Raw genomic sequence first — 25313 nt, forward strand, 5'->3', positions numbered from 1 at the left:
ATCACCACCAGCGATTCCCAGGACCTGTCAGGTGAGCCTCAGGGCTAGAGCAGGGCACTTTCCCCATCACCAGCATGAAAGGTTCAATTAGCTCACTCCGGCAGGAGGTGTATAATTTTAGATTCAGGATATCATCAGTCAATAGTTAATGAGTGAACTGATGAGAGTGCGAGATGCTTTAAGTGGACTAGTTTGAAGAGGAGGTGAGTGCTTGTAATCAGGGGCAGATTACTGCCATTCAGAGCACGCTGCCAGCTGGGTTTGCCTTCTGAAATACTTCCCTGGCTCCCCTCACCATGGAGACTGGTCACACGGAGCATGTGGAGGGGATTTGTTTGGTTGAGTGCTGATCTCTACTCTGGGCTGAATCACCCTTTACAAGTGGTATTTCAGGACAGCTGCTGCAGGGAAGGGGAGCGACCCGCATCTCCTGGGCATGGCCCTCAAAGGGTGGTTTACCCATGTCATGGTAAGGGGCTCAGATAAAGTGTCAACTGCTATACAAAACAGTCTCACTGACTTTCTGGAAATGGTTTCAGACTTACTGGTGCTATTTCAGTTGGAGACCAATACTCTGTGAGTGGTACCTACCCCTGGATATCACTGCAGAGGTGATATCTGTCATTCAGAGGCATCCAATATGAGAACAGTGCCCGTATCCCCATATGACTAATGACCATGCAGGTGTGAGAGACAAATTTGGCTAATTAATTCAGCCCAGGCTTTCTGCTGAGATGTACAAGTATGATAACAAGTAACAACTGGCATCTGTTAAGCCAAATAAATGCCTGTGATGGGGTGGGAAACCATTGCAATCCATGCAGCTACAGCCTCAGTTGAATGATACTGGTTGCTACTCACCTGTGTGGGACACAGAAGACATGCACCCACACGGGAAACCACATGCCTAGAAAAGAAGTGCTCTGTCTGATACTGCCAGAGTAGCGAAGTCAGCATCTGTCCACCACAACCCATCACAATGCCCAGGGGATGTGTAGAGACTGTGCAGAGAGCATCACTGCTCTGCAAGCCCCAGCTTTGCTCACCTTGTACAACAAGCCTTCCCTGTGCAGTCCTTCGCACCCGAGTGCCAGGTTTGTTCGCAGCACACACATAGATGCCAGAATGCTGCACGGTGAGGTCCGAGATCATGAGATTTCCGGTCCCCAGCACCTGGATCCCCTCCACGCCAATGGGGCGGCCATCTGAAAGAAAGGGAAAAGGATTTGAGTCACATGTTAGACCTTTGTGTGAGGTTCTTCAGGCCACAGCCCTTGGTGAGGTCCAATTTAAATACTTATGGAGTGGTGCCATGCCCTGTTACTGGAATTTGCCAAGTCAATGGTTTTTAGCTGATGCTTTTAGCAGAACTGCCTTCTGGAGAAAACCAGGATCCTCACTTACATGTCTGCCCCAAACCACACTTTGTGCTGCTTGAAAAACCAAGGTACTATCACAGGAAATGTGAAAGTGTTCAACCACGTGTTCAGATTAAGATGAAGCACCCCAGAACACTGTTCAACACAATAGTTAAATCAAGTTAAATCATATCAGCATCTGTGATTCATTGCCTGGATTCTTACATTAGACTGACCAGGGATCCAACCAGCTCAACAGCCTGTTTCCAGCAGAGGGGCTCTGGGAAGAAGAAGACCAGCCAACCTACAACAGTGCTTCCCTGATGTACTCTCCCAGCCACCAGCAATTTACGACTTGGGGATTTCCTGAGCCAGAAGTTATGCTTTTTTGCCTGCCAAACCTTGATGGATTTTTGTGGCTTCAGAAACTACGTGAACACTGGATTTTCAATTCCTTAGCTCTTGAACACACAATAGTTCAGGGCCAAGGAGCCAAACTCTGAGCTGGTGGTTAGATCTGCTCAGCTGCTCTGGCTTGGAAGGGCACCTGGAAAGGGCTGCCTCCATCCTGAGTGCTGGGTCTGAGGCAGGCTGGTAGGAGGGCAGCAGTGTTTCCAAAACAACATGCCTAGGCTCCAGCACATGGTCCTCAAAGTTGAAGTGCTTAACATGAAATAGTTCTGTATAAGGGAATTCACCTTTTTGCAACAAAGCCTGTTTTCATTGGAAAATTCCCAGCCAGCTCTAATTACAATGTGTTTCATTAGTATCAGGCTATTGCTTTTTATTGTTTCATTGGTTTGTGTTTTAAGACACTGCCTGACAAAGGCAGCTCTAAATCAGTCTTAGCATGTGTCAGGGTGTCTGAGCAGAGGGGCGAAGCAGGGGAGTAGTTTTACTGGAAGAGCAGTTAAAGGGAGCACACTTTCATCAGATGGGAAAAAGGAATTCAGTTCCTCTCTCACCTTTGCTCACAGAGGAGTTTAAGGAACCTACAGAAATGAGAGAACCAAAACCCAGCCTTGGTGATCTCCCCACCTGACCCTCCATACATGTCTGCTTTGCAACAGCAAAAAAGCCTCTGTCTTGTGCTTCGAAGTTGTGGCTAGTAAAAGGAAAAATTAGGGTGAAAAAATTCTTCTGGGAGCTCTATTGGCCTGTGCTAAGGAAGTGGAAGTAATCTTGCTAAGGAAGTGGAAGAAGCCAAAAAACCCCATAACTGCTCTGTAGGAAGCAATGGGTCATGGGGAAAGATCCAAGATGCTCTAGCTAGTTTCTACTCTTGTGGGCCACCTCCTGAGAAATGCTACGTAACGGCTCTTCAACCCACTTGAAGACTTATCACCATCCAGTGGGCAGACCAGTTTCCAGGGGCGTTTAGCACTGAAGGACCTGAGACTCAGGCTGGAGACTTCAGTGGCTGCATCTGGTGTAATTCAGCAATGGGAAACCTTCATGGAAAGCACATAGGGAAACACAAGTTGCTACAGAGCTGCTGCAGTCACCCCAAGACACCTCGTTATCCCCAAGGATTTCCTTCATAGCCTCTGCTGGCAACAGTGTGGCCCCTGACTGAGACCTGGCTCATGCCTGACCTCAGGCAGGCGTCATGCTTCAACACAGACAGGCAGGCAGGGCTGGTTAAAAGTTATCTTGCAACTGTATGCTTTAGATGTAATACCATGTTTTGCATAGTAAAGACATTATGAGGATTTGGGTCATTCATAACCAACAGGTTCGGGAATAGATTGGGAAAACATGAAGGCAAAGCCGAATTCAAGGGGAGGGACAAATTAGCCATCAACCCAGATATGCTACTTTGCAACCTGCTGCCCAGCAAGTACCTGAGTCCCCATGGAAAGGCACGTGATGGGATGGAGAGCAAGGGTCTCTGGCAGCACTACTGAAAGCAGCACACATTCATCAGCTTGCAAGCCTGGACCGTTGTGGTGGGTTACCCAGGCTGGATGCCAGGTGCCCACCAAAGCTGCTCTACCACTCCCCTCCTCAGCTGGACCGGGGAGAGAATGGCTCAAGGGTTGAGATAAGCACAGGAGGATTACTCAGCAGTTACTGTCATAGGCAAAACAGACTTGACTGGGGGCGGGGGGAAGAAATTAATTTATTACCAATCAAATCAGAGTAGGATAATGAGAAATAAAACCAAACGTGAAAACACCTTCCCCCCCATGCCTCCCTTCTTCCTGGGCTTAACTTCACTCCCAAATTGTCTGCCTCCACTGCAGCAGCTCAGAAGGACAGGGAATGGGGGTTCAGCTCATCACACATTGTCTCTGCCACTCCTTCCTCCTCAGCGGGAGGGCTCCTCACACTCTTCACCTGCTCCAGCATGGGGTCCCTCCCACGGGAGACAGTCCTCCAACTTACTGCTCCAATGTGAGTCCTTCCCATGGTCTGTAGTTCTTCATGAACTGTTGCACCATGGGTCCCTCCCATGGGGCACAGTCTTTCAGGAATGGACTGCTCCAGCATGGGTCCCTCATGGGGCCATGAGTCCTACCAGTAAATCTGCTCCAGCCTGGGCTCCTCTCTTCGTGGGGCCACAGGTCCCGGCAGGAGCCTGCTCCAGTGTGAGCTTCCCACAGGGTCACAGACTCCTTCAGGCATCCCCCTGTTCCGGTGTGGGGTCCCTTACAGGCTGCAGTGGATGTCTGCTCCACCGTTTACCTCCACAGGCTGAAGGGGACAGCCTGGCTCACCATGGTCCTCACCACAGGCTGCCAGGGAATCTCTGCTCTGGTGCCTGGAGCACCTCCTGCCCTTTGATCTGCACTGACCCTGGTTCTGCAGTTGTTGCTTTCCTATTCTCACTCCTCTCTCCCGGCTACAAATGCCGTTGTGCAGGCGCTTTTTCTCCCCTTCTTAAATATGTTATCCCAGAGGTGCTGCTGCCATCACTGATGGGCTCAGCCTTGGCCAGTGCCAGGTCCATCTTGGAGCCAGCTGGCATTGGCTCCATCAGACACAGGGAAAGCTTCTAGCGGCTTCTCACAGAAGCCACCCCTGCAGCCCGCCCCCCCCCCCAAAAAAAAAAACCTTGCCACGCAAACCCAAGACAACCACAAAAGTGAGGGATACCATTTCAGATTAATGGCAGCATCCTGCTAGGAAACATCAGCAAAACATGGACCGAAAGCTACAAAGCACTCCACAAACATATCCCCTGCCATGCTCTTTAAGTATTACTTTTCAGGTATTTTTTTAAACTTAAAGGTTTCCTTGCTTCATTAGCAGGCAATGCCAGACCACTTCACTATTTGCATTGCAAAGAAAAATGCTTGGGTCTTTTGGAGAGAGAAAAACAATGTCATTAAATGATTAAATGATCACATAGCTGGCCAAACCACTGCAGCAGTAAATGGCTCAGTCATAAAAAGGACAGTAAAACATGACCTGTCCCACATTTAATGAGCAATAACAAGGAACCATTCCTTTCAAACATCATTTGAACTGAAGTGTAGGGGTCTGAATTAAATTCAAATTGAATTTGATTTCATCTTTTAAATTAGATCTTTTGGAAGTCTATATTTACAATAGGTGTAAAAATTAAATCTCTCTCTCAAGGGAGGGACAGGACCAGTGAAAGATGCAAAGCAGCCATACCTGGATGCTTCATCACATCATTGCCTTAAGAAATACCACAGAAATGTGACTCGAATGTCAGTAGTTTTACTGTATTATTTATAACATGCTACATAATTTAAGTGTGCAGAGACCCAGCTTGCAGCAGGTACTCCACACAGTCCAAATACCAGCATCAATATGTCTTCAGTTATCTCTCTAGCTCCAACTATTTATTAGAGGTGTGGCAGCCTGAAGAAATGTCTCGGGTCAACCAAGCATCCTTCATTTCCCTCAAGAGCAAAGCTCTCCAAGCTCAGAAACCCTGGGGGATCTGTCATTTGATTTGAGAATATGGTCACCTCTAACAGCCCATAAAGATCACCGTGCCAGATCATTCCATATGCCTCTTACCCAACTCCTCCTTTCCAAAGAGTGCTGAGAACAACTTCTAGAAAAGTATCTCTGCTTTCCCAGCCTGCTCCATCCTTTTTACTCTACTGTGAGTCATCCTATGATCAGTTAGATGGTCTTCAGCTAATATCAAGTCCAACTTAGTGACACTGACAACACATATAAATAATACAGAGTATTTACACAAGAAATTTCTTGCATCCTGAAAGCTCAGCACTTTGCAGAACTGCTGTGCAGAGGGACTGATGTCTCACACCTGCTTTGCAAAGGTTGCTATCTATTTTAACCCTGTTTCCCTTACATGGAGACCTGAAAAGTGGCTTGGATCAAGGCATCCAAACCCTGAAAACCCACCTTCCTAGCATCACTTGCCATCACTAAGTCATCTCTCCATGGAGAAGATCTGAAAGACTGCAAAAGCCAACACTGTTCCCACAGGCTTGAAACTGCTGCTCATTTAACATGACCTTCTACTTCTTTTAATAAAGTCAAAAGCAGAAAATCTGAGGACTAAAAGCAAGCCAGTCTGGGTAGAAATGTCTGACAGATTCTCTCTGTCAAACCTCAGCTGATGAGGGCAGAAGTGGAAGGTTCAGCTGGTTGTGAAGATCAGATGGACAACTGATTAATAAAAGACACTATTCTCCAAATGGGAGATGCTCCCAAAAAATGCTCCAGCTTTTGGAAGTAGAGGCTTCCAGGTTGCCCACTGGGGTGAGGTCTGGATGAAAGATGCCTACAGTTTGGGAGCTGCATTATTTATTTTTCCAAGGTGTATGTGATGCTTTCTGGAGTCCATTCTCCGCCTGCTAACCGAGTGATTGGCACATCAGCGCCAATTACGGAGACCTGTTAAAACATGCCAGGCGATATGAATATGCAACAACATGAACGTCTTTCTTTTATAAGTAGCAAGTAGAAAGAAAGTAACAACTTTCTAATGTTGATCATTTAGGTCTTTTGTGAATTCTTTGTATTGTGCCATAGTAGCCTTCCACTTTTTAGACACATGGGTCTCCTGCTCTGGCGGACACTGGGCACTGTGGATTAGCATATTTAGAGTACATTGCAACAGTTGACTATTCAGTATGTGAAGTGGTGAAATTTACTCTATTATTTCTAAACACTTACGGGACCGGTGCTCCTGTCAACCAGCCAGCCATCTATTGCAAGCTTCTGTGTCCAATAAGTTACCAATTAATTGGCTCCTACAATTGTTGTATAGTTTACTTCTTGAATGGCTCCCTCTTTAGTAATTTCCTTCCCATTGTGTGACCCTTTCTGACAACTTCTGTATAACGCTATCAGATAATCGCTGTCTTTTCTTTCTCGCCTCACTTTTCTGTATCTCTCTAAATAGTTTATTATTCTGCCGTGGTACCTTTTATGGAGGCCAGCTCAGTGGCCTGTCAGTTAAAGGGTAAGGATACATTAAAATCGTCATTCATTCAAAAGGCTTTGCAGTAAGTGCCCAGGATATTCATTTGTGCACACATACGGGTCCAAGCCTGAAGTGTGTAGCTCTGAAAGGAAAAGCCCTATCTTCCCTGAACAAACCCTTAATGATTTTACATTTCTCTCAGAGCCTGCTCTCTAATGAATGTTGACATTTCATGCACGGCAAGACACAGGAATTCTGTTTCTGGTCAGGGGCTACAACATATTCCCAAGGAAATTAAATTCAAAATTGATTGTGTGACACTCAAAAACTGGCCCAGAATTTGAATTATTTCCTTCAAGCAAAATATAGCTGCCTTTCCCACTGAAAACCAACCAGGTTTTAGCAAAGCCAAAGCAAGAAGTGCAAATGTTGTTTATGGCTTGCTTTCCCCTGCACCAGAAAGCTGTGAAAGCAAAATTGTTCTTTTGCTTCTTTCTCATAGAAGAAATGCCACAACATCAAAACTGTGAGCAAAGGGGTTTAGAGAGACACTTCGAAACAGCAGCCTGCTCTGTGCAAAGACCCGGCACAATGGCCATGTCACCACTCTTCTTTATTTTGACCAGGCAAGAAAGATGTTCACATATAATTGACTTTTTTTTGTTTAAGTCAGGCCTATTGCTAAATCAGCTGCATGTCTCTAAGACTTCGTGGCCAAGGATTTTATTTCTGTCAGTGGATTAGAAGTGGTGTTTTTCTAAGCTGAGTAAATAACCTGGCTATTCAAGCTAAACCATCTCTGTAGGAGTAACTTCAGGAAGAAGACTTTCACATGGGACGAAGCCACATGTACAGACAATAGATGCTTGGAGGACAGCCCTGTCCAGCACAAACCCCTCTCCCTCCTCCTGATCACATAGACACGAGACATGAAAGTGCTTCCAAATGGCTACAAAGAGATGACAAATCCACCACCTCATCAGAGAGCCTGTGTGCCACATCACTGTCAAGATCAGTGTAATATTAAACAAAATCTTGTGATGCCTTGGACAGGAAACATTCCTGCTGGAGGGGAGGGAAAATAACGGGATCTCTTTCCCATTCAGTAGCTCTAATTCTGCTGCTGTGCTGCAAAGCAGCATGGAGAGGGTATTTATTTTTGGTGGAAGGCAATGCTGAGCTCAGACCATCCAGACAAACATTGCACAAAGCTATTACATCTTCATTATTGCACTGCTCTATAGAGACAAGCGTTTTGAAGAAGGTAATAAGCACTTATAATTAAGGCAATTATAAAGTAGTTTATTATAGTTGAGCGCTAACATAGAGCCGCCTTGTGTCCAAGAGAACCAAAACAGTGATACAGCGTATCTGGGGAATTTTTAAAACAGCATCAATCTGATGGTTATGGCTCCGCAGGAAAAAAAAAAACAGTCAGTGGCAGACACAAGCTGATTTTAAAAGCCACCAGAGAATGCAAGCAGGAGGGCGAACACGGAAAAATTCTGTGATTGATACTGGATACATGTCCTCATCCCCTGGCAGAAATCTCTGGAGCAGGAAGTCACCCTTCCCATGAGGTGGACCCGGACTCTTGGAGAGCCACAGGGGTGAAGTGCCACATCCAGCACAGCAGCATGAGACAGGATTACCCCTGTTTGTGCTTCACAGCCACCTTGGGGCACTCGGGAAGATTAGCATCCCAAAAATGACATGACTTCACAGACCACAAAGGCTTGGGCAATACTAACTGAACCCAACCTTACAGTGCACACAGGCAGAGTTATAAGCTCCAGAAGATAAAACAAAATACATCAGCTCTTTGCTTAGCATAGATTTCTGTAGGGCAATGCAAGCGTTGTTCTGAGCAAAACAGTTTCTGAGCTGCTATCACAAAGTTAGAACCTAAAATAACCCTTGCTTTTAGACGGAGAGAAACATGGCACTTTTCTCTTCCTCACTTGTATGACGCCATCGGACAGTGCCTCTGGTTTTCATGCTGATTAAATAAGTATCAAGGACTCCAGCAGCAAGCATTTGTTTTTTCAGAGCTTCAGACACACTACTTAACACTCTCTTTCCCTCAACATTTGTTTAAAACCCCCTGAACAGGCAGCAAGTTTCTTTCAAGTCTGTTTTACGTGAAAGATATGTTTGTGCATGATTTTGCTTCTCTAGGCCAACAGTGGTGATGGTTTTGATGCAGCAGAAGGAGATGCTGTCACTTCAGAAAAGATTAAATTATTACCTTTCATGAAACATCTACAGGTTTAACCAACCCACTTCTCTAACAGGTGAAAACAGGATCTTGGCAGAGAGAAAAAACAAAGGGTAGACATAAGAATAAAAAGCACTTCAAGCCTACAATTAACTTCAGTGGGAAGGGAAAGGGTGAATCACTTGTTGCATAAAATAGTCAGTAGCACATACCTATTTCCCACAGAACAGCAATGGAGGAGGAAATACCGGTCACCCCGGGGCTTACCTAGGCGGCTCCAGGAGACGATGGGCCGGGGATTGCCCGTTGCGATGCACTCCAGCACAGCAGTCTGGTGCACTGTCAGTGTGAGGTTCTCTGGACCGACAAGAATCATGGGGTCCTTGTAAACAGTGGAGTGTGAGCCTGCAAGGACAGCAGCATCATTAAAATGCACCTGATCCTCTCTTGTTTAATGGAAACACTGAGAGTTTCATGCATCCTCTAAGTACATATGATGTGGCTAGTGTAAGCCTCAGTAAATCTGAGATGTACATGAAACAAAAGGAGCACAATGTCTGTGTGACAATCACACTGTCTGACGTGTTTTAAGTGTGTGATGATATTGCTGGGGAAAATCCCTCAGCCAACCAACCCAGTCACAAGCAGCCCTGTTAACACCCAGATAAGGCAGGATAAAGAAGGAGCTCACTGTGAACTGCAGAGAGTAGATGTGCAGGAAAAACATGGTATACAGGGAGGACACAAGCTGTAGAACAGCTCGTGTAGACAGGAATGCAAATAAATGTTTTTTTTGTTGCTTTATCTTTCAGCATCTCAAGCCATAAAGTAATCCATGCAGTCCACAATGCCTGAATCTGCCTCTCTGCAAGCATCCTCTCTTGCTGCTCATGTCATTTGCTTCAAAAGCCCTGTCCTGGGACACAGAGAGTGATGGAGGTGCCAGTGCCTGACTCCTGCTGAGGATCTTTTTGAAAGGAAACTCAAGAAAACTCCTCTGATGACTAAAACCTACAGGGTGGTCATTTCCCTGTCTTTTACAGCACTCCCATCCTGGTCCACTCTGGTGTTGTGATACCATTATTGCTCACGATGAAATCACTAATAATTTATTTGCACTACAGTAGCACCAAGTGGCAGCAACCAAGAATGAAACCCATCGTACAAGGTGATGCACAGACTCATAATACAATAAAGCCCTGGCACAAGAACTCTGCAAACCAGACAGGCACAAGACAAGCAAAAGAAACCACATTTCACCAGACAGGAGGAGACTACAGGAGAAAAACATCATCCTGTGTCAGGTATATCACAGCTAAACCTGCATCTCCCGAGTCCCTAAAAAGTGCCTTATCCCCATGCCAAAGGTCCTTTCAGCCTTCAGTCCCATTTGTTGGGAGCAGAAGAGGAGGAAAAAGAGGAGATATTCTCAGTTCTCCATCAGTAAACAGGAACACTGACAACCTCTGCATTAGTCTTCTCCCCATTTCTTGCAAGAGCTGGTTTATACTCCAGAAATGCTGAGGTAAAGCAGTGTTTAAGGAATTTCAACAATCCGACAGCTGCTGCTGGCAAAAATGCTCTGTACACCTGTAGAGAGAAATACCTGGACTGGTCGCTTGCCTCCAAGCAGGAGAGTGGCACAGGGAGGACTGGAGAGCTGTGCTTCGCCATGGGCCAGGCTTTGTTGTAGGGACCAACCCATACTGACTCCTGTACATGGACTTTCTGATGTCCAAAAAGCTTGTTAAAAAGAAGTCATCCACCAGAAACTATCTGCAAGGGCTTTTCTCCAAGAAAAAAAAATCTTTTCTTCCTGCACTTTTTAGCCTTACCCTTTCACAGCAGCTCAGGGGCTAAAGTCAGGGTGTTAGCAGGGGGATTTTGCAGTGGTCCAAAGGCAAGCACAGATCAGAGCGGCTCGTTTGTTCATTGTTCCTACAGGGGCTAAATGGGGAGGGATAAAGCAACTCTGAGGTTGTGTCTAAATGGGCAAAATCCAAGAAAAATCACCGTGTCAGTGTGACTTAAGAGCTGACTTTCTCACTAAATGCATTTCACTGCAAGCCATAAAATGCAGATTTTTTGATGAGAACCAGAATGCACAATAAATTCATATGACCGGCTGGTTAACCCCAAGAGATCTGAAAAACAATACCTTCCCCCTCAGTACTTCAGAGTGCCTTTAAAATCCATGTAGATTTATTGTTCTAAATCACAATACTAAATGTTCACGCTTAGAATAATACGATATTATCATTGTATTATATAGTGATTTCAGTATTTCAAAACACAGAGAAATGAAATGAATTGTCCAAGGTCATCCAAGAATATCAGTGAATGGGAGCTGAGACCAAAGCAGAATTTATAAAACACTCTATTTTAACAATAAAATATTTAAAACCCCATACTCATTGATTTATACTCTGAGTACTAATAGGCATTTGGGCTTTCAGTTGTGGGCTCAGCTCTCTGACGTGGGCCAAATCCTGCCCAGCTCTGGAAGAGGTATTTCCACCGCTGCTCACCTTCTCTTGCAAAGGCCATGTAATGGTCCCACAGCTTTGCTGCGAGCCCAACACCCACGGCAGTGCCAGCTCCAGGGTCAGAAGGGACAGTGAAACAGCAGGGATATGGCTGTCAGATGCCAGCACCATGCAAAAGGGTTGATTGTGCCCAACTGTCGAGGAAGAGGTTTCCTTCTCCAACCAGAAAATCCCTTTGATTCAGGGTCAGGAAGGAAGGAAGAAGTGAGAAAATGAGGGACTCTTGGCAGGCGAGTGCTGCTGGAGCACAACAGGGTTCAGGGCAATGTGTTGGGGATTTATTTTGAAAGGGAAAAAGGCTCTAATGATTCATGTGGACCCCAGGGACTCTGCCAGCAGCAATCGCAGTAAGGATGGGGAGGTCCCCGGCACTGCCAGGCGTGACAGGCACTCTTGCAGTGACGGGAGCATCGCTGGCAAAGGCAGTTAGATCTTGATCAAAAGGACAGCAGCAGAGAAAGCCACAGCTTGCACTGAAAAGGTGTCAGTGCAGAGAGGCAGGCAGCCCCTCGGGAGCATCTCTGCTAAGCAGGCACTTGAAAATAATCAATCAGTAGGACTGGAAGACATATCCGTGCTGCTCGCTGCCAATAGCCCCACCACCATTGCCAGGGAGAGGAAGGAAAGTGCTGCGAGCAGGGTCCTTTGTCCCCCACAGGCAGCCACCCTCCTCTCCCTCTCCTGCCCACCTGCGGCAGTGGCACAGGCTCCCACAGCACACCATAACTTCTGCTGCTACACCACAGCCTAGAGTTAACACACTAGCACATACCTGCCGTCCTGGTCTAACAGATACCTGGGTTCTTTTAGCTAACACCTCAGACCATAAACGTTTTTCACCGGGGTTTAACCCAGTGCAATAGGTTTTCCATGAGCTGAGAGCATGCAAATGTCCTGTGTCAGCCCTGCTGACATGCAGTCACTGAAGCACGGTCCAAGCCCTTCAACAGGCACATCAACAGGATGATGTCTGTATTCATCATCCAACTGCTTTAAGGAAAAGAAAGCCACAAACATTTCACAGACAGGAAACCTGGAAAATATCCATCTGAAATAAGGGATGGTCAGATGAGAACAACTAGCACTTTCTGCCCTGTGAGAAATAATAACTCAGACGGGTAAATTGAAACAAAGAACTTCACCATGTTGATAATTTACTGTTCTTTTTTTCCCTCCATGCGGCTACTGTTCACATAGATCAAGAAAACAGATAAGTAACAGGCATCAAAAGCTCCCAGGTCTTTCAGAACCAGTTAGCCTGCTTTCTTTCCCCATCAAAGCCAATATACACAGCAACCCTCTTTCCCCAGCTTCACGCCATTTCACACGTGCTACTTTTTTACAGTCAGCAGAGGCTAATATGACACTCGGTACAAGTGTTAAGTCTCCTACCCTAGGACCACTGGCCAGGCAGCCCTTTTGGAGGGTGAAGGCAGGCTGTGAGGTATGAGTGTACACTGGCAAGCGTCTAGCCACTGGGTACCAGCAGTTATGTGTATCTGATGGACGGGAGGACTGCAGCTCAGGGGAAAGACCCTTTACTGCATATAAAAAATGCTCAGAGAAACACACATCTAACCAGCCCTGTGCAGACTTCCCATGCCTCTTCCCTCCAGAGCTCTAACCTCCATTTCCACATGGAATCTGGGATGGTCCCCCACCAGAAAGCCACAGATGCATCACCATTGTTGTCACAGAGGACAACTGTGGGTATCCAGCATCTCAGGGGGGTTCTGACCTGCACCGAGCGCTGTATCTCAGAGCCCACCCTACCAGCACGATGTAGCCACAATTTGCAGGCAACTACTTCTTTGGCACTCTTCTCTGAAGGTAACCCACAGATGCTCTGAAGTCCAGGAGAAGAAAGTTGTCCTGTTTTCATACAAGGAGATTGAGCATATCAAAAGGTATTTCCAAGAAGAGGGCACAAAGGTGCCATTCACTCCTAGCTGCTTGATCAGGCTGGGTTGTATGATTTGACTTAATACTTCCCACTTCCTTCATACTAGGAGCAGCTACTGAAACATCAAGAGAGATTGCTGAAGCCAAAAGTATTTTAAATTAAAAAGACTGACAAATGAAGAAAGCCTAACTAGAAGCTGACAACCTAACATCGGGTTTGGAAACTGGCTAATGAGTTATTGCTCGAAAGGGCTCCAAGAGATCAGCTTGAGTCCCACACAGACAACTAACAGAGGATGGTCAATGGGCACGTCAGTGGAGAGCAGCACAGCTACGGCAACGTGGGTGCATTTGCACCCTAATCCTTCCTTCATTGTGCCCAATGTCATCACTTCCACATGCCATTTTGTGTGCTTTCACAAACAGGCCAAACTTGTGCACATGCAAAGTGTGGATGTGGGTTCCTGTAGTTTGCCCTTACAGCTTCATCACATCCTACCTCTGGCAGCATGAAACCAAACAGCAAATACATGACTTTGGCCCCTTTTTTTTGGAGAAGAGACCATAAGGCACCATCATTTCTTCAGCTGGAGCTTTCAGAGATGAAAACCTGTTTCAGCCACTGTCTTCAAATGTGGATGGAGAACCAAGTCAAAACTCAGCCTGGGGTGCTCAGGGCTCCTCCTTCTCATCTTCCAAAGAAAGGTTAGCTCACTTTGGTCGCAATGCAATGCTAACAGCCTACAGAAAATAATTCCCCCATTAGATAAATAATTGATCACCCTGTGTGCTGCAATTACTTCCAGAGTGGGCAGGTCTCATAAGGAAATGATGAATCTTTCACATTTCCAAAATAATTCATTTAATGTAAAGCTGCTGTAACTCATTTTCTCACCATTCTCCCTCTACCCAGAAGCTGGTGCTAATTTACAGGCAAACAGACAGATTCATCTGCTGTCAAACAGACTGATCTGGCAGGAACTAATAACAATTCAGAACAGGAAAAGTGTTATGGCTGGACAGAAGAATGCTTCTCGGTGCTCTTAGCTTGAAGCTTTCTTAAACTGTCCTGGTCCAGAACAGCAGTGTGAAGAAGATGACGGAAAGACAAGTCACAACAGCATTTACTGGTACGAACCTGACACGGTGAGTCTGGCCTCCCGGCTGAACTTCACATTAGCAATATTGGTAGCAACACAGTGAAAAATCCCACTGTCTTCTGCCCTCAGTCCCGTAATCTGGAGGACGCCCTTGGGAAGCAGCGTGTATCTGTGGGAAAAGAAAAGCAGAAACAAAAACTTGCAAAGGCAGGACATGACTTGAAAGCAGGCTGCACAGCCATCTGGGTGAGGCAGGCTGGCTCCCCGCATCCCAGCACAGAGGTGCCAATACCACCTCAGTGATGCAGCCCCCAGCAGGTTGAGCCCCTGCTTATCGCTGCATCAGTCCTTTATTTCTTTGGATACTTGAGCCTCTGGTCTTCTTTTATAGGAGGGTATGTTCCCTTTCTTTATCTTCTGATGCATCCTTGAGAAAGGATGACTTTTGCTGGAAGGCTACAAAGTAGATGCTTCCTATTCAACCTGTGGAAAAGCTTTGGTAGTGCATTTGCATGTGAACACAGCTGATGTGGGAGTTATCACTCATCAGCTGAAGCACAGTGACCATGGACAAGTGTCAGGCAAAGTGTGTGCTCCACACTCCTAACTCCAGGTCCAGAACTCAAATCCACATGACCTTAAAACCTCAAATGTATGGAAATGCATGTTTAAAATAGATATTGAGTGAGCACACATAAATCAATAAATATTTTATATATTTAAAACATAGGTACATTTAAATCATGCATGCATACACACATGTGTATACATACATTACAGGTTGCTTGGCAACCATGTGTTTGAATTGACTGGTACTAAGTCATTACACTGTGATGAGTTAATAATCCATTTCCGTCTGGAAGATGAAGAATATCTTTTTCCATATCAGCATATGGTTAAGTGCCTATAACCTGCTCCCTGTGCTGGGCTCCAAACGTGCAGCTCTGTGTCGGAGGCAGCGTGACAGCAATCAGTTTTACACGTCCCGAAGTTGATTGCAATCTCCCCGGGACTTTAAAATGCCCATTGTTTTGGATGAATTATACCACAAGAAGCCTTCATTTTTGTTAACAATCTGCCCACAGCATTAGAAGATTCAATTCCAAAGCTATTATTCTGCCTTCAAAGCCTCCAAGTGCAAGACTCGGCATACAAATTTATATACACTTTATACGCAGAAATGCACCAAGCGTGATTAATGCAGCAATCCAATTCAGTTAGAGAAGCAACCCTCATCACCCAAGCCCATTGGTGTCAGAGATCAATCTAATGAGCTGACAATAAAAACGTTCCCTGGTAACTTTACTCCCACAAAAAGCCAAATCTGTTAAAAATTAGGACACTGAATGTAGGGAAACTGCTCCTAGCCCACATCCTCCAGGGCCTGGGCAAGCTCCGTGCCCCAGAAAAGAAGCAGTAGGGATAGCGCAGCTTGGGTCTGTGTGAGTTGGACAGAAGTCTTGGCTCCTCAGCCTTGAAGAAAAGAAGTTCTGGTCACGCTGCCACATCTCTGACCATCTCCATACCTGTGACCCTGGGCTCAAGTGGAAAGGAGCAATAACACATGAAGGACTTCAAGGGAACTTCACCTGTCCTGCAACATCTCAGCAGGATGTACACAAGGCATCAGGTCCAGTTCTGCACCCCTTATCTCTGCTGACACCACCTTGGACCAGTTGCCCTGCTCCACCACATCCCCAGTTCAGCACTTGTACGAGTAAGAAGCCTTCAGAGGAGATCAAGTTTAACCTTGTGCTGGGCTAAAAAAAGCTCAGATGAAAAACACAAGGAAAAACAAAACCTGACAGTTGCAGTTTTCCATGGCAGAGTTGGGCCTCTTGGGTCCTTCTACTGTAAGTTCGCCACAATGCTGAAAAGGTCAGGCATTGTTCCAGCCCTCATGTTTTCTCCTGCCTCCAAAGAAGTCAACCATGTTCTGCTGCAGAACTGACATTTTTAAGAATAGGGGCTTTCAGGGAAATATTTACAGCTTCCTGGTTTTGCCTATTCCCAATGCACGGACATCAATTTGTGATCGAGGTGTGCTGCGACCTATTGTCTCCCACCATCAGTTGTGCAGCTCCTGAGCCACAGCTGAGACCACCAGAGGCTGCCGGCACGAAGCATGCATTTCCTGCCACCTGTCCTCCACCAGGCCCCACTGCCGCTCAGAGGATCAAACCGTGATGAGGAAAGTTTCCGACGCAAAGGGAGCAGCCTGTCAAACACAGGAAGCGAGGACGTGCCGTCCCAGGTCTAGGCTGAGGCAGGGGGGCAGCTGGGCTTTCTCTTTAGGAGGATTGCATGGGAAATGGCAGCGCAGGGCGCTGCAGGATGCTCTCTGCAGAGCTTCCCTGCCACCATACACAAGGGAGTCCACCTGGAAAGGAAAATCCAGCAGCCACAGTGTAATTCAGCACTTGCAGGAGTTCATGGAATTGGCTCAGAAAGAGTTGCACAAAAAGGAGTCACAGAGGAATGATGGATGCCAAAGCTACCTGGCTCTGCTAGGATTGCCAGGTGGACTCTTCCACACTTGAAAGTAAACCTGGAGCAGGGCTGATTAGAGAAGGTCAGTGCAAGCCCTTGCTTCCTCCAAAATCAGCTAATGGGCTTTATCTACCTTTCCTGGGAGATGCAGTATTTCCACACAGTGTTTGGCCAGAAGGAGCCCAGACAACCCACAACATTAACTGCCCGAGTCTTCCATGGCAGAAATGCTGGCCAAGACCCTCAGCTCAGGTTAGTTGTGTCCTAGCATAACTGTGAGGGCAATAGCAAGCCTGGCCAATTTTTTCCACCTGGAGAAAGGAAGATCAGCAGTACATGGCTTGAACATGTCCTACCTTTCATTGTCTGTGTTGACCGGCATGCGGTTCTTTTGCCAGAGGATCACTGGCTCAGGCAAACCGTGGATCTGGCACTGGAATCTTGCTACACCACCTTCTTCCACCACTGCATTCTGAGGGTGGATATGGAAGTCAGACATTGCTGGAAGACAAAAAGAGAGACAAAAATATACACGTGTAAGGAGAGATCCACTGCCAACAAGTTCACATGACCTAGAAACACCCTTATTCCCCAGAGTTAGCAAATGGGATTGTAATGCAAAACCAGAAGGCTGGTTTGCAGCCTAACCAACCTCCAGTGTGGAGAAACAGGACTAGTGGCAAATTCTTGCTATATATCTGCTTCTGTGCATTGAACTGATTGACTTAGCAAGCCCCACAGCAAGGTCTATGGGGGCAGCGAGATACACAGGCACTGCACTGGCACCTATGGGAGGTCATTCTCAACAGTTTCAGCAGGCTTTGGATCCAAGCTCACATCAGAAAAGAGATACCTATCCTTTCTATTGCTGCCAATGTCTTATCTGCTGTAAATATCCTTTTGATGTGCATAGCTTGACTCCTAAACTCATTTTCATTAAATATCTTGACCAAAAGAGTTCCCAGATATCCTAGTAAAACTTACAGCCCTTGACTTCCATCACTGTTTGGCAGGTACTCCAGCTCATTGCATACTCTGCCTTCTGGCACCGCAGAAGGAATGGTCACATCCCCACACTGTGGAGCAACAGGCTTCAGCTGGTGGAAAGAGTAGCTGCCAAGAGCTCAGCAGCTCAGCAAACAGAAGCTTTTGGGGATGGGACCACCCGACAGCAAATGACAAACCTCAGCGTGCCCACAAAGGATAAATACAGATCAGCCTGTTTCAGCATAGCCACAGCTGTAACCATTGTGTGGAAACTCTGGCATGCTGTTAAAGCTACATAAATAATACAGTAATTATTACTATTAATTAATTGGAAGGTGCTGCCTGTTGACTCTGCAATAAACATATTCGAAGCTAATAAACATCCCAGTGGTTATTCAGCTCATGATTCATTTATAGTGCCGCATCTGCGGGAAGATCACTCACATTATCATACAAAATAAACTCCAAGAGAGCCCCCTGCTCTGCCACCCCAGCCCAGTAATACCCCTCTCCCCAGCAAGACAGCCTCGTCCCCTCCTACATGCATCAAGTGTAATGAATGTACCTCTGCTAAGGAACAAGCAGCGTATGTGTCAGGGCAGCTTAATCATTCATCTGCAAACTCCAGTTGGGCTCAGGCAGATGGGAGATGGCCATTAGCAATCATACATTAAATATGTGTTGCGTTAACCCACACTGCTCCCACAACCACTGCTCTCAACCCGCTGACTGCAGATTTGTTAAGCTGATCGAGTAACATGGAGCAAAGCCCTAGCCCCGCGCGGCTGTAAAGCTGGGAAGGTTTTGCAGCTGTGAGGGTGGGATGGGCAGCCAGCCCCACACTGGGATGCACTGATGGGAGCAGGACCAGGAGGTGGCTGTGCAATGCTCCAGCCAGATGAGAATGCACCAGGACAAGGCAAAAGATCATGTAAAATTCTATTTTCCTTTCCCAAAATGAAAGCTAATGCAAATATCTTCTCTGGTAAGGGATGGAGCCCGATGATGGAATGGCAATTTACCAAATTCATATAGGATTGGCCTTGAAACAAGACTGCCTGTGCCCCAGAGTACTCAGCCATGTGGGAAGGAGCCCAAAGGCTGCCAGAGGTTCTCCCACACCAGGTGATTCCCCTTCCAAGGTTGGCAAGGGATGCTTCAAAAAATGGGAGGGTCCAGGGTTGCCCGTGGCAGGAGAGCTTGAGGGAGCCTGCATAATATTTCAAGGCTGCCATTTGGAGATCCAGGCTAGGGTGAGCATCTTGCAACCACAGCTTACAAACTCTCAGCAAGAAACGAATCCAAGAATTAATGAGAAAGACACAAAGCTCCTTAATAAAGGGCGGTGGGGGAGATGACGAAAACGATGGACGACACACGATGACGGGGGACAGCAAAGAAAGAAAGAAAAAAAAAAAGGCATAGATTCAGATGCCTGGAGGAAAATTCCTTTCAAATGTACAGATGCTCAGCACTAAGGTTTTTCAGTGGCTGACAGGGTTGATAAGAAGAGGGAGGTGTGAATGAGAACAGCCCTGGCACAAACTTAGCTCTGCTGGCTACAGAATTCATTGCCATTCCTTTATTTCAATAATATCACCTCTTATAGGTAAAACTGCAGCAATAACCTCTACTCTTAAAGACACTAGTATTAATATTTATCATGAATAAAACATGGGAAGTTATAAATAATTCAGTTATGAGGATGTTAAGTAAAATATTACTCTTCAACGACCCTATAATGTGGCTTTGAAGCACAGTTTTATGTTAAATGCCTAGGAAACACTGTGACCCTTGCCAAGACCAGCTGGTTTGCAGAAGATGCATTAAAAATTCATGCACCAGCTACAAAATGCTATTTTTAAAACAGGTTTACAAGTTTATTTACAGTTACAGAGACAAAAGCTTTTGTAGCATCTCCTGTAAAACAGCAACAAAACTTGAATGCAAGTGACTACCTGGGATACTGTTTTCAGTCTGGAAATAAATCACTGGGTGTAAGGAGAGGCATCGGAGCACAACTGCTTTACAGGGCATTGCTTGGAGGGGCTAGATCTCTGCTGACCCACATGAGATTTTTATATACATCCCAAATGACCGTAACAAACTCATAGAGCAGAATGCTTGCTCCTATTTGTCACTTGCCTTTCAGCAGCAAATGCCAGGACCCCTGTTATCAGCCGGGCACTATTGTTTCAGCTGCCACAGAGAAGAGCTGCACACCAGCCCGGGTGGGGTTGGCCAGCAGCCAGGAAGCTGCATCTCATTTCTATGCTAATGGCCATAATAATTTAAAAAATAAATACATGCAATCACAGTATTCACCTGTGAGCTTCTAAGAGGGGAGGCACCCTCTAATCCATCTGCCCGCTGCCTCCATCATCCAGCAACGCAGCATCCATGTGCCAATGGAGGAACTGGAGCTTCCCCAAGCCTTTTTTGCTGTCATCAGATGGGGTGAGTGCCACCCTGTTCCCATTAAATTTCTCTCTGCCATCTCCGTGTGTATCGCAGTATCATCCACACTCACGAGTGAGCACAGCCATAAAATCAACCTAAATCACACACACATTCACTACTCCATATTGATGCTCCAAAGCCATGGTGTCTCAGTGCTTCTGCTATCATCGCACCTGGATTCTGGCCATGGTACACACAGACTGGCACAGGGCAGGGAAAGACAAAACAAAATGGGCTCAGAGCAGATGGGGAACGGTCCTAGCAGCCCTCACACACTGCAGGCATGAGTGAACCTCCTCCCCTTTGGCTAGGACTGGATTCAGACTGAGTTGTCTACAGCCACACTGAAACATGAGGCAGAGGAGTTAACCTTCATCTCTCCTTCACCCATGTTGTACTCACGGACAACCTCAACTAGGATGAGGCTGGATCACGGGTGAGGGTCCTCCCTAAAAAGAATCCCATGCTTGGGATCTCCCACCACCTAACCCTCACTGGGATGCAGTCCCCAAAGGCATGTCCTACAGACACAGCGCAGGTGAACAGCAACTCTTATTTTCATCCATATTCACAGAGGATTCATTCTGGCAAATGAATTTGCTGGGTCTCTCCTAATCAAAGCACAAGCACTGTCTCCATCCTAACAGGCCCTGTGGAAAGGCCAATGGAATAAAAATGAAAATAGGTAATGAGTGAAATTTTCTTTACTCTATGAAAAACTAAATTGAAACTATTAGTGGCCAATCCTTTTTGTTCAGTACAGCATTAGTTCTAAGCTGGAGATTGACCTAGATTTCATATAGAAAAAGAAAAAATTAACTTGGTATGTCAGAGCAAATCCCAGGCCTGTTAGAATCATTAAAACCCAAACACTATTATCAACTGCAGGCACAAGAAGAGGAAGAAGACTTGAAAAGTTCAGTGCCAAGCATGGTGTTAGGAGAGTATTTGGGAAGCCCAGCTAGTTTGCGATCACATTGCTTTTTGTTTTTAAATTCCTTTAGGGGAAAGATACCCAGGCTGGCTCTGACACTAGAGGATGCTCAGGAAGAGCTGAACATCCTCACTGCCACTGATGCCAGGCAGTGTACAAACAGCAGCCCACAAGCAAAGACCCTTTCTACACATTTCTGCCACCAACCTGTTAAATTCAGACCACTTCAAATGGACACACATGGTGAATACGTCTCAAAGTTAACACAGTACAAGGAACAAGAGTTTAACAGGGATGTGCCTCCAGTACCTGGGCTCCCAGATGCCCCTGCCACGGAAGGCAGGATTCATTAGTTCCATTGCAATGGATGAAGGTGAAGTCTGTGAGGCAAATGGTTTGCCCAGCGTGACAGAACAAGCCATGAGCAGAGCTGACCCTTTCCAGGACCGGCTCCATCCTGATGATGGTGACAGCTGCTGATTTTCATACTAAATTTCCCAACTTACTAAAAAAATTGAATTTCCCCTCTAGTCAGCAGAAGTCAGGGTCATTTTTAAAACACAACGACCACCATGCCAATTAAACCCAGTCCCAAACCATTCTCAAATCAGGCTGACAGCTCCAGCAGAACCAGCTTTTGGTATCTGTGAAGATTTACTAAGCACCCATACCCCTTGGCACCGCAACTTCCCAAAAGCTCCCCTGCAAGCCACCATCCCCAAAGCAAGCAGAGGGATTCAATCTTGTTCCACTCCTTCCTGGTCTAGGAAACCCTCACCATTACGAAAGCAACCTGGGGTATTTTCAAGGAAGTCAGAAAGTGAAGGCTTCACAAACACAGGTCCCTTTTTACTCCCCTCCACACTCTGGAAATGGAGGGTTCACCTACAAGAAAGAGCTGGCACAAAAGATGGGGGGCGTATGGACACCACAAATCCCATCCTCTCCTCTCTTCTCCCTGCTTTCAAACAGGGGCGCTTTACCAAGTCTTTAAGAAAAAGACACTGTATCTTCTTTCTCTACGTTTTTTTTAAAGATGCATTTTTTTAAAGATTAAAAAAAGCCCATGTCACAACAGCCCGGTGGCTACTCCAGCTGCAGAGCAGCCTCTGCGCCTGCGAGCTGGCCCTGCGTGTCTAATGATGCTATTGTGCGAGGTTGTTGCTGAACTGCCATGAGCCCAATTTTGAATGCAAGTTGCTTTGTGCATAGTGAAGCGTGAACAACAGCGCCGCCCATTTATCTATTTAATTCTCCAGGAGTAGCAGGAGCGGGGGCCTTCGCTCACATCTAAAGGGAAGAAAAATCGCCTTTCTCTTGGCTTTGGAAAGGGAGGAAAATATTAAAGACCAGCCATGCCTCTCCCAGAACAGAGGAAAATCCCTTCTGCCCCTGCATAGGGGTGAAAATCCCAAATCTCTATTGTCCATGCTGGGCCTCAGATCTCAAAAGAAAATGGGCTACAAGACTCGGGAGAGTTTGAAGCAAGGAAGGCACTTTGGAGGAATGTAGCTCATTTAAGAGGAAACAAAATACATGGTGAGATGAGACAGGGAGGAAGCCCCATCTTGCTCTATGCTGGGCAGGTGCAGAGGGAGAGGGTCAGTCCTGCACACTTCTTGCTTGCAATATTTTCAAACAAATGCTTATTCCTCTTTTGCTGCTTCTCCCTGTGGAGCAGGTACAACTGTTCAGAGCAGGGATGAAGGATGGTCCAGGCTTTCTGCCCTCTCTGCATTTTGCATCCTTATGCCTCCATCCATTGTTGACACACTCAATCAAAGCTGAGTGAAATAATTTAAACAAGGTTGAGAAAATGCCCGATCAGACAGATTTCTCTGGTTGAGAAACAAAGTCTCCACCTGGCCTGTTTTCCTCCCCCCACCCACCCTAAGCTCCTGGGACAGGGATGAAAGGGAGATAACTGAGCTAATGCCTCGCAGTGGGATACAGCAGCTGCCCACGGGAGGGAACATGCAACAGATATTTTACAAGAGGAGGGGAAAAAAATATACCACTTCATGACTCAAGTCCACCAAGAGGCAAATTGCTGCCTGATCTGAGAATATGGCTTCTCATTTTTTTGCATAACCTGCGCAATGACTGTGAGCCAAGTCCAGCTCAGGTCGCCCCCACCACTGCAGCACAACAAGCAGCACCAATGGCCTCTACCGACCCGTGATTTACTGTTTGTTTTGGTGCTTTGAGAAGCAAGTGGAAAAAAGCACAGATCCCTGCGGGGGCTGCTTCTGTGTAGGGATGATAAATATCCTGTGAAAGTAATGAACACATCTACACTGCATGCAGACCAGGAGTCAGAGGGAACGTGCTCATGGGTCCCTGGTTGCTCTACTCATCCTGCATGAGCAAAGGACAGGGCTGGGAGGAGGAGGATGGGTTGTCCCTGCAGGCACTTTATCGTGGCACCTGGAAAACCTTTGAATGCCTTTGCTGCAGCTCCACTCCTCTTCCTGAGCCTTCTTTGAATGCACTCCCCGTCACCAGCACACCCAGCCCCTCCTGCACAATCACAAGTGCCTCCAAGCCTGTCTCCCTGTACTAAAGAACATTTAGTGTATTTATAGTGTTGATTATAGCTTGCTGACTGGAAAAATAGCTACAACACCATCAGTTTTTGATGCAGGGGTACTCTCCCATGAGTGGGAAAGATTTTTGTCTGAATAGATGCAGTCTCTGCACCATGGATGAAGATAAACAAGGGCCATATACCCTAAGGGCTGTTTTACACTTAAGTATCTTGCAATTTCTATAAAGCTCACAAAGTGCTATCCCTCTGGAGAGAGAGTGCATCCACACTGTTCCAGTACAGCATGTCAGGAAGCATCCCTAACACCCAACACCCCGTCCCTTGTTATCTTGACTTGGGAGGACAGAGAGCATCAGGGGAGCTGTCTATGCCAGAGGAAACCCCTGAAAGCCATGCTCTCCCTTGCGCAGTCGCACTGCCCAAATGCTCCCTGTTCAGACCCATGGCATCCTGCAATGTGGCTGCAGTCAGAAATCATCCCAGCCTGGAAATAAGGAACAGCAAGTCCCAGTGCATCAGCACAAATGCCCTCCCTGAAGCCCAGTGAGCAACCAGGACTGAGTATTCTCAAACCTTTCCTATAACATATCAGTCATTTTACAAAGACAGGCACAGAGGACACAAAGTGACACCCACGGTCACAACCCAACAACATCCCTTGAGTACCAATGACATGCTCTACCCATGAGGCAATGCTGCTCCTTATAAATCACTTACAAAGATACATCTTGGCAATCCCACGGACCAAATTTCTCACTTCCCTCCATGTTCAGAGCACACAGCAGCATCCCGTTGTGTTACCTGCTACACTGAACAGCACAGCAGACAGCCCAAGGTGGTTATTTGTCTTCCAGTACCCTCTTCTTTTGCAGGAGAATTGACTAATAAACAGCCCCTTTAGCACTCTCAAATTGGTTTCAGGGAGAGAAGAAGTTTCTGGTGAAGAGGGAGGCATTGCTGGGAGAGACCTTTATCAGGGAATGCTATTGCAGTAATTTTTCAAGACGAAATTGCTCTCTGGCTCATGACAGCATTTAGTGTATCCTGAGGCGACCATTTGTGAAGCCAAACCTGTGGACCTGCCACCCTGCTGCTGGAGGGAAGGAGGAGTATTAAATGTCATAAACAACTCTTAATTTGCTTGGGCGGACTGCATATGGGGCTAGCAATTCTGCAGTGCAAGAGGAGGTTATTCGTCATCATTACAGTGCTCCGGCACTAAGGGTGATGCTGCCTGGGCAATGCTGGCCACTGTGACACCTGCCCAGTGGTAAAAGTCACCATGAAGAGCTCCTGTGTTTCTGTGGGGTGACTTCTCAAAAAACCCTAGCATCACGTGAGGCTCCCATGCCCCAAAGCATGATTCCCCTCCAGCATCGCAAGAAGATGCTCC

General features: G+C 46.5%; 1 protein-coding gene across 1 annotated transcript in view; it reads right to left on the bottom strand.

Annotated features, from left to right (window-relative positions):
• Positions 1-25313, bottom strand: part of IGDCC3 (immunoglobulin superfamily DCC subclass member 3) — a 112651-nt gene that overhangs the window by 30638 nt on the left and 56700 nt on the right. The window contains exons 4-7 of the mRNA XM_080396891.1: positions 17348-17492; positions 14540-14670; positions 9221-9358; positions 1047-1205 (exon numbers count right to left, since the gene is read on the bottom strand). Coding sequence (XP_080253017.1) covers positions 1047-1205; positions 9221-9358; positions 14540-14670; positions 17348-17492 — 573 coding nt within the window. The remainder of the gene's footprint in view (positions 1-1046; positions 1206-9220; positions 9359-14539; positions 14671-17347; positions 17493-25313) is intronic.

This window comes from Falco punctatus (genome assembly GCF_963210335.1).
Source record: "Falco punctatus genome assembly, chromosome: 7".
In the NCBI taxonomy this organism is placed as follows: Eukaryota; Metazoa; Chordata; class Aves; order Falconiformes; family Falconidae; genus Falco; species Falco punctatus.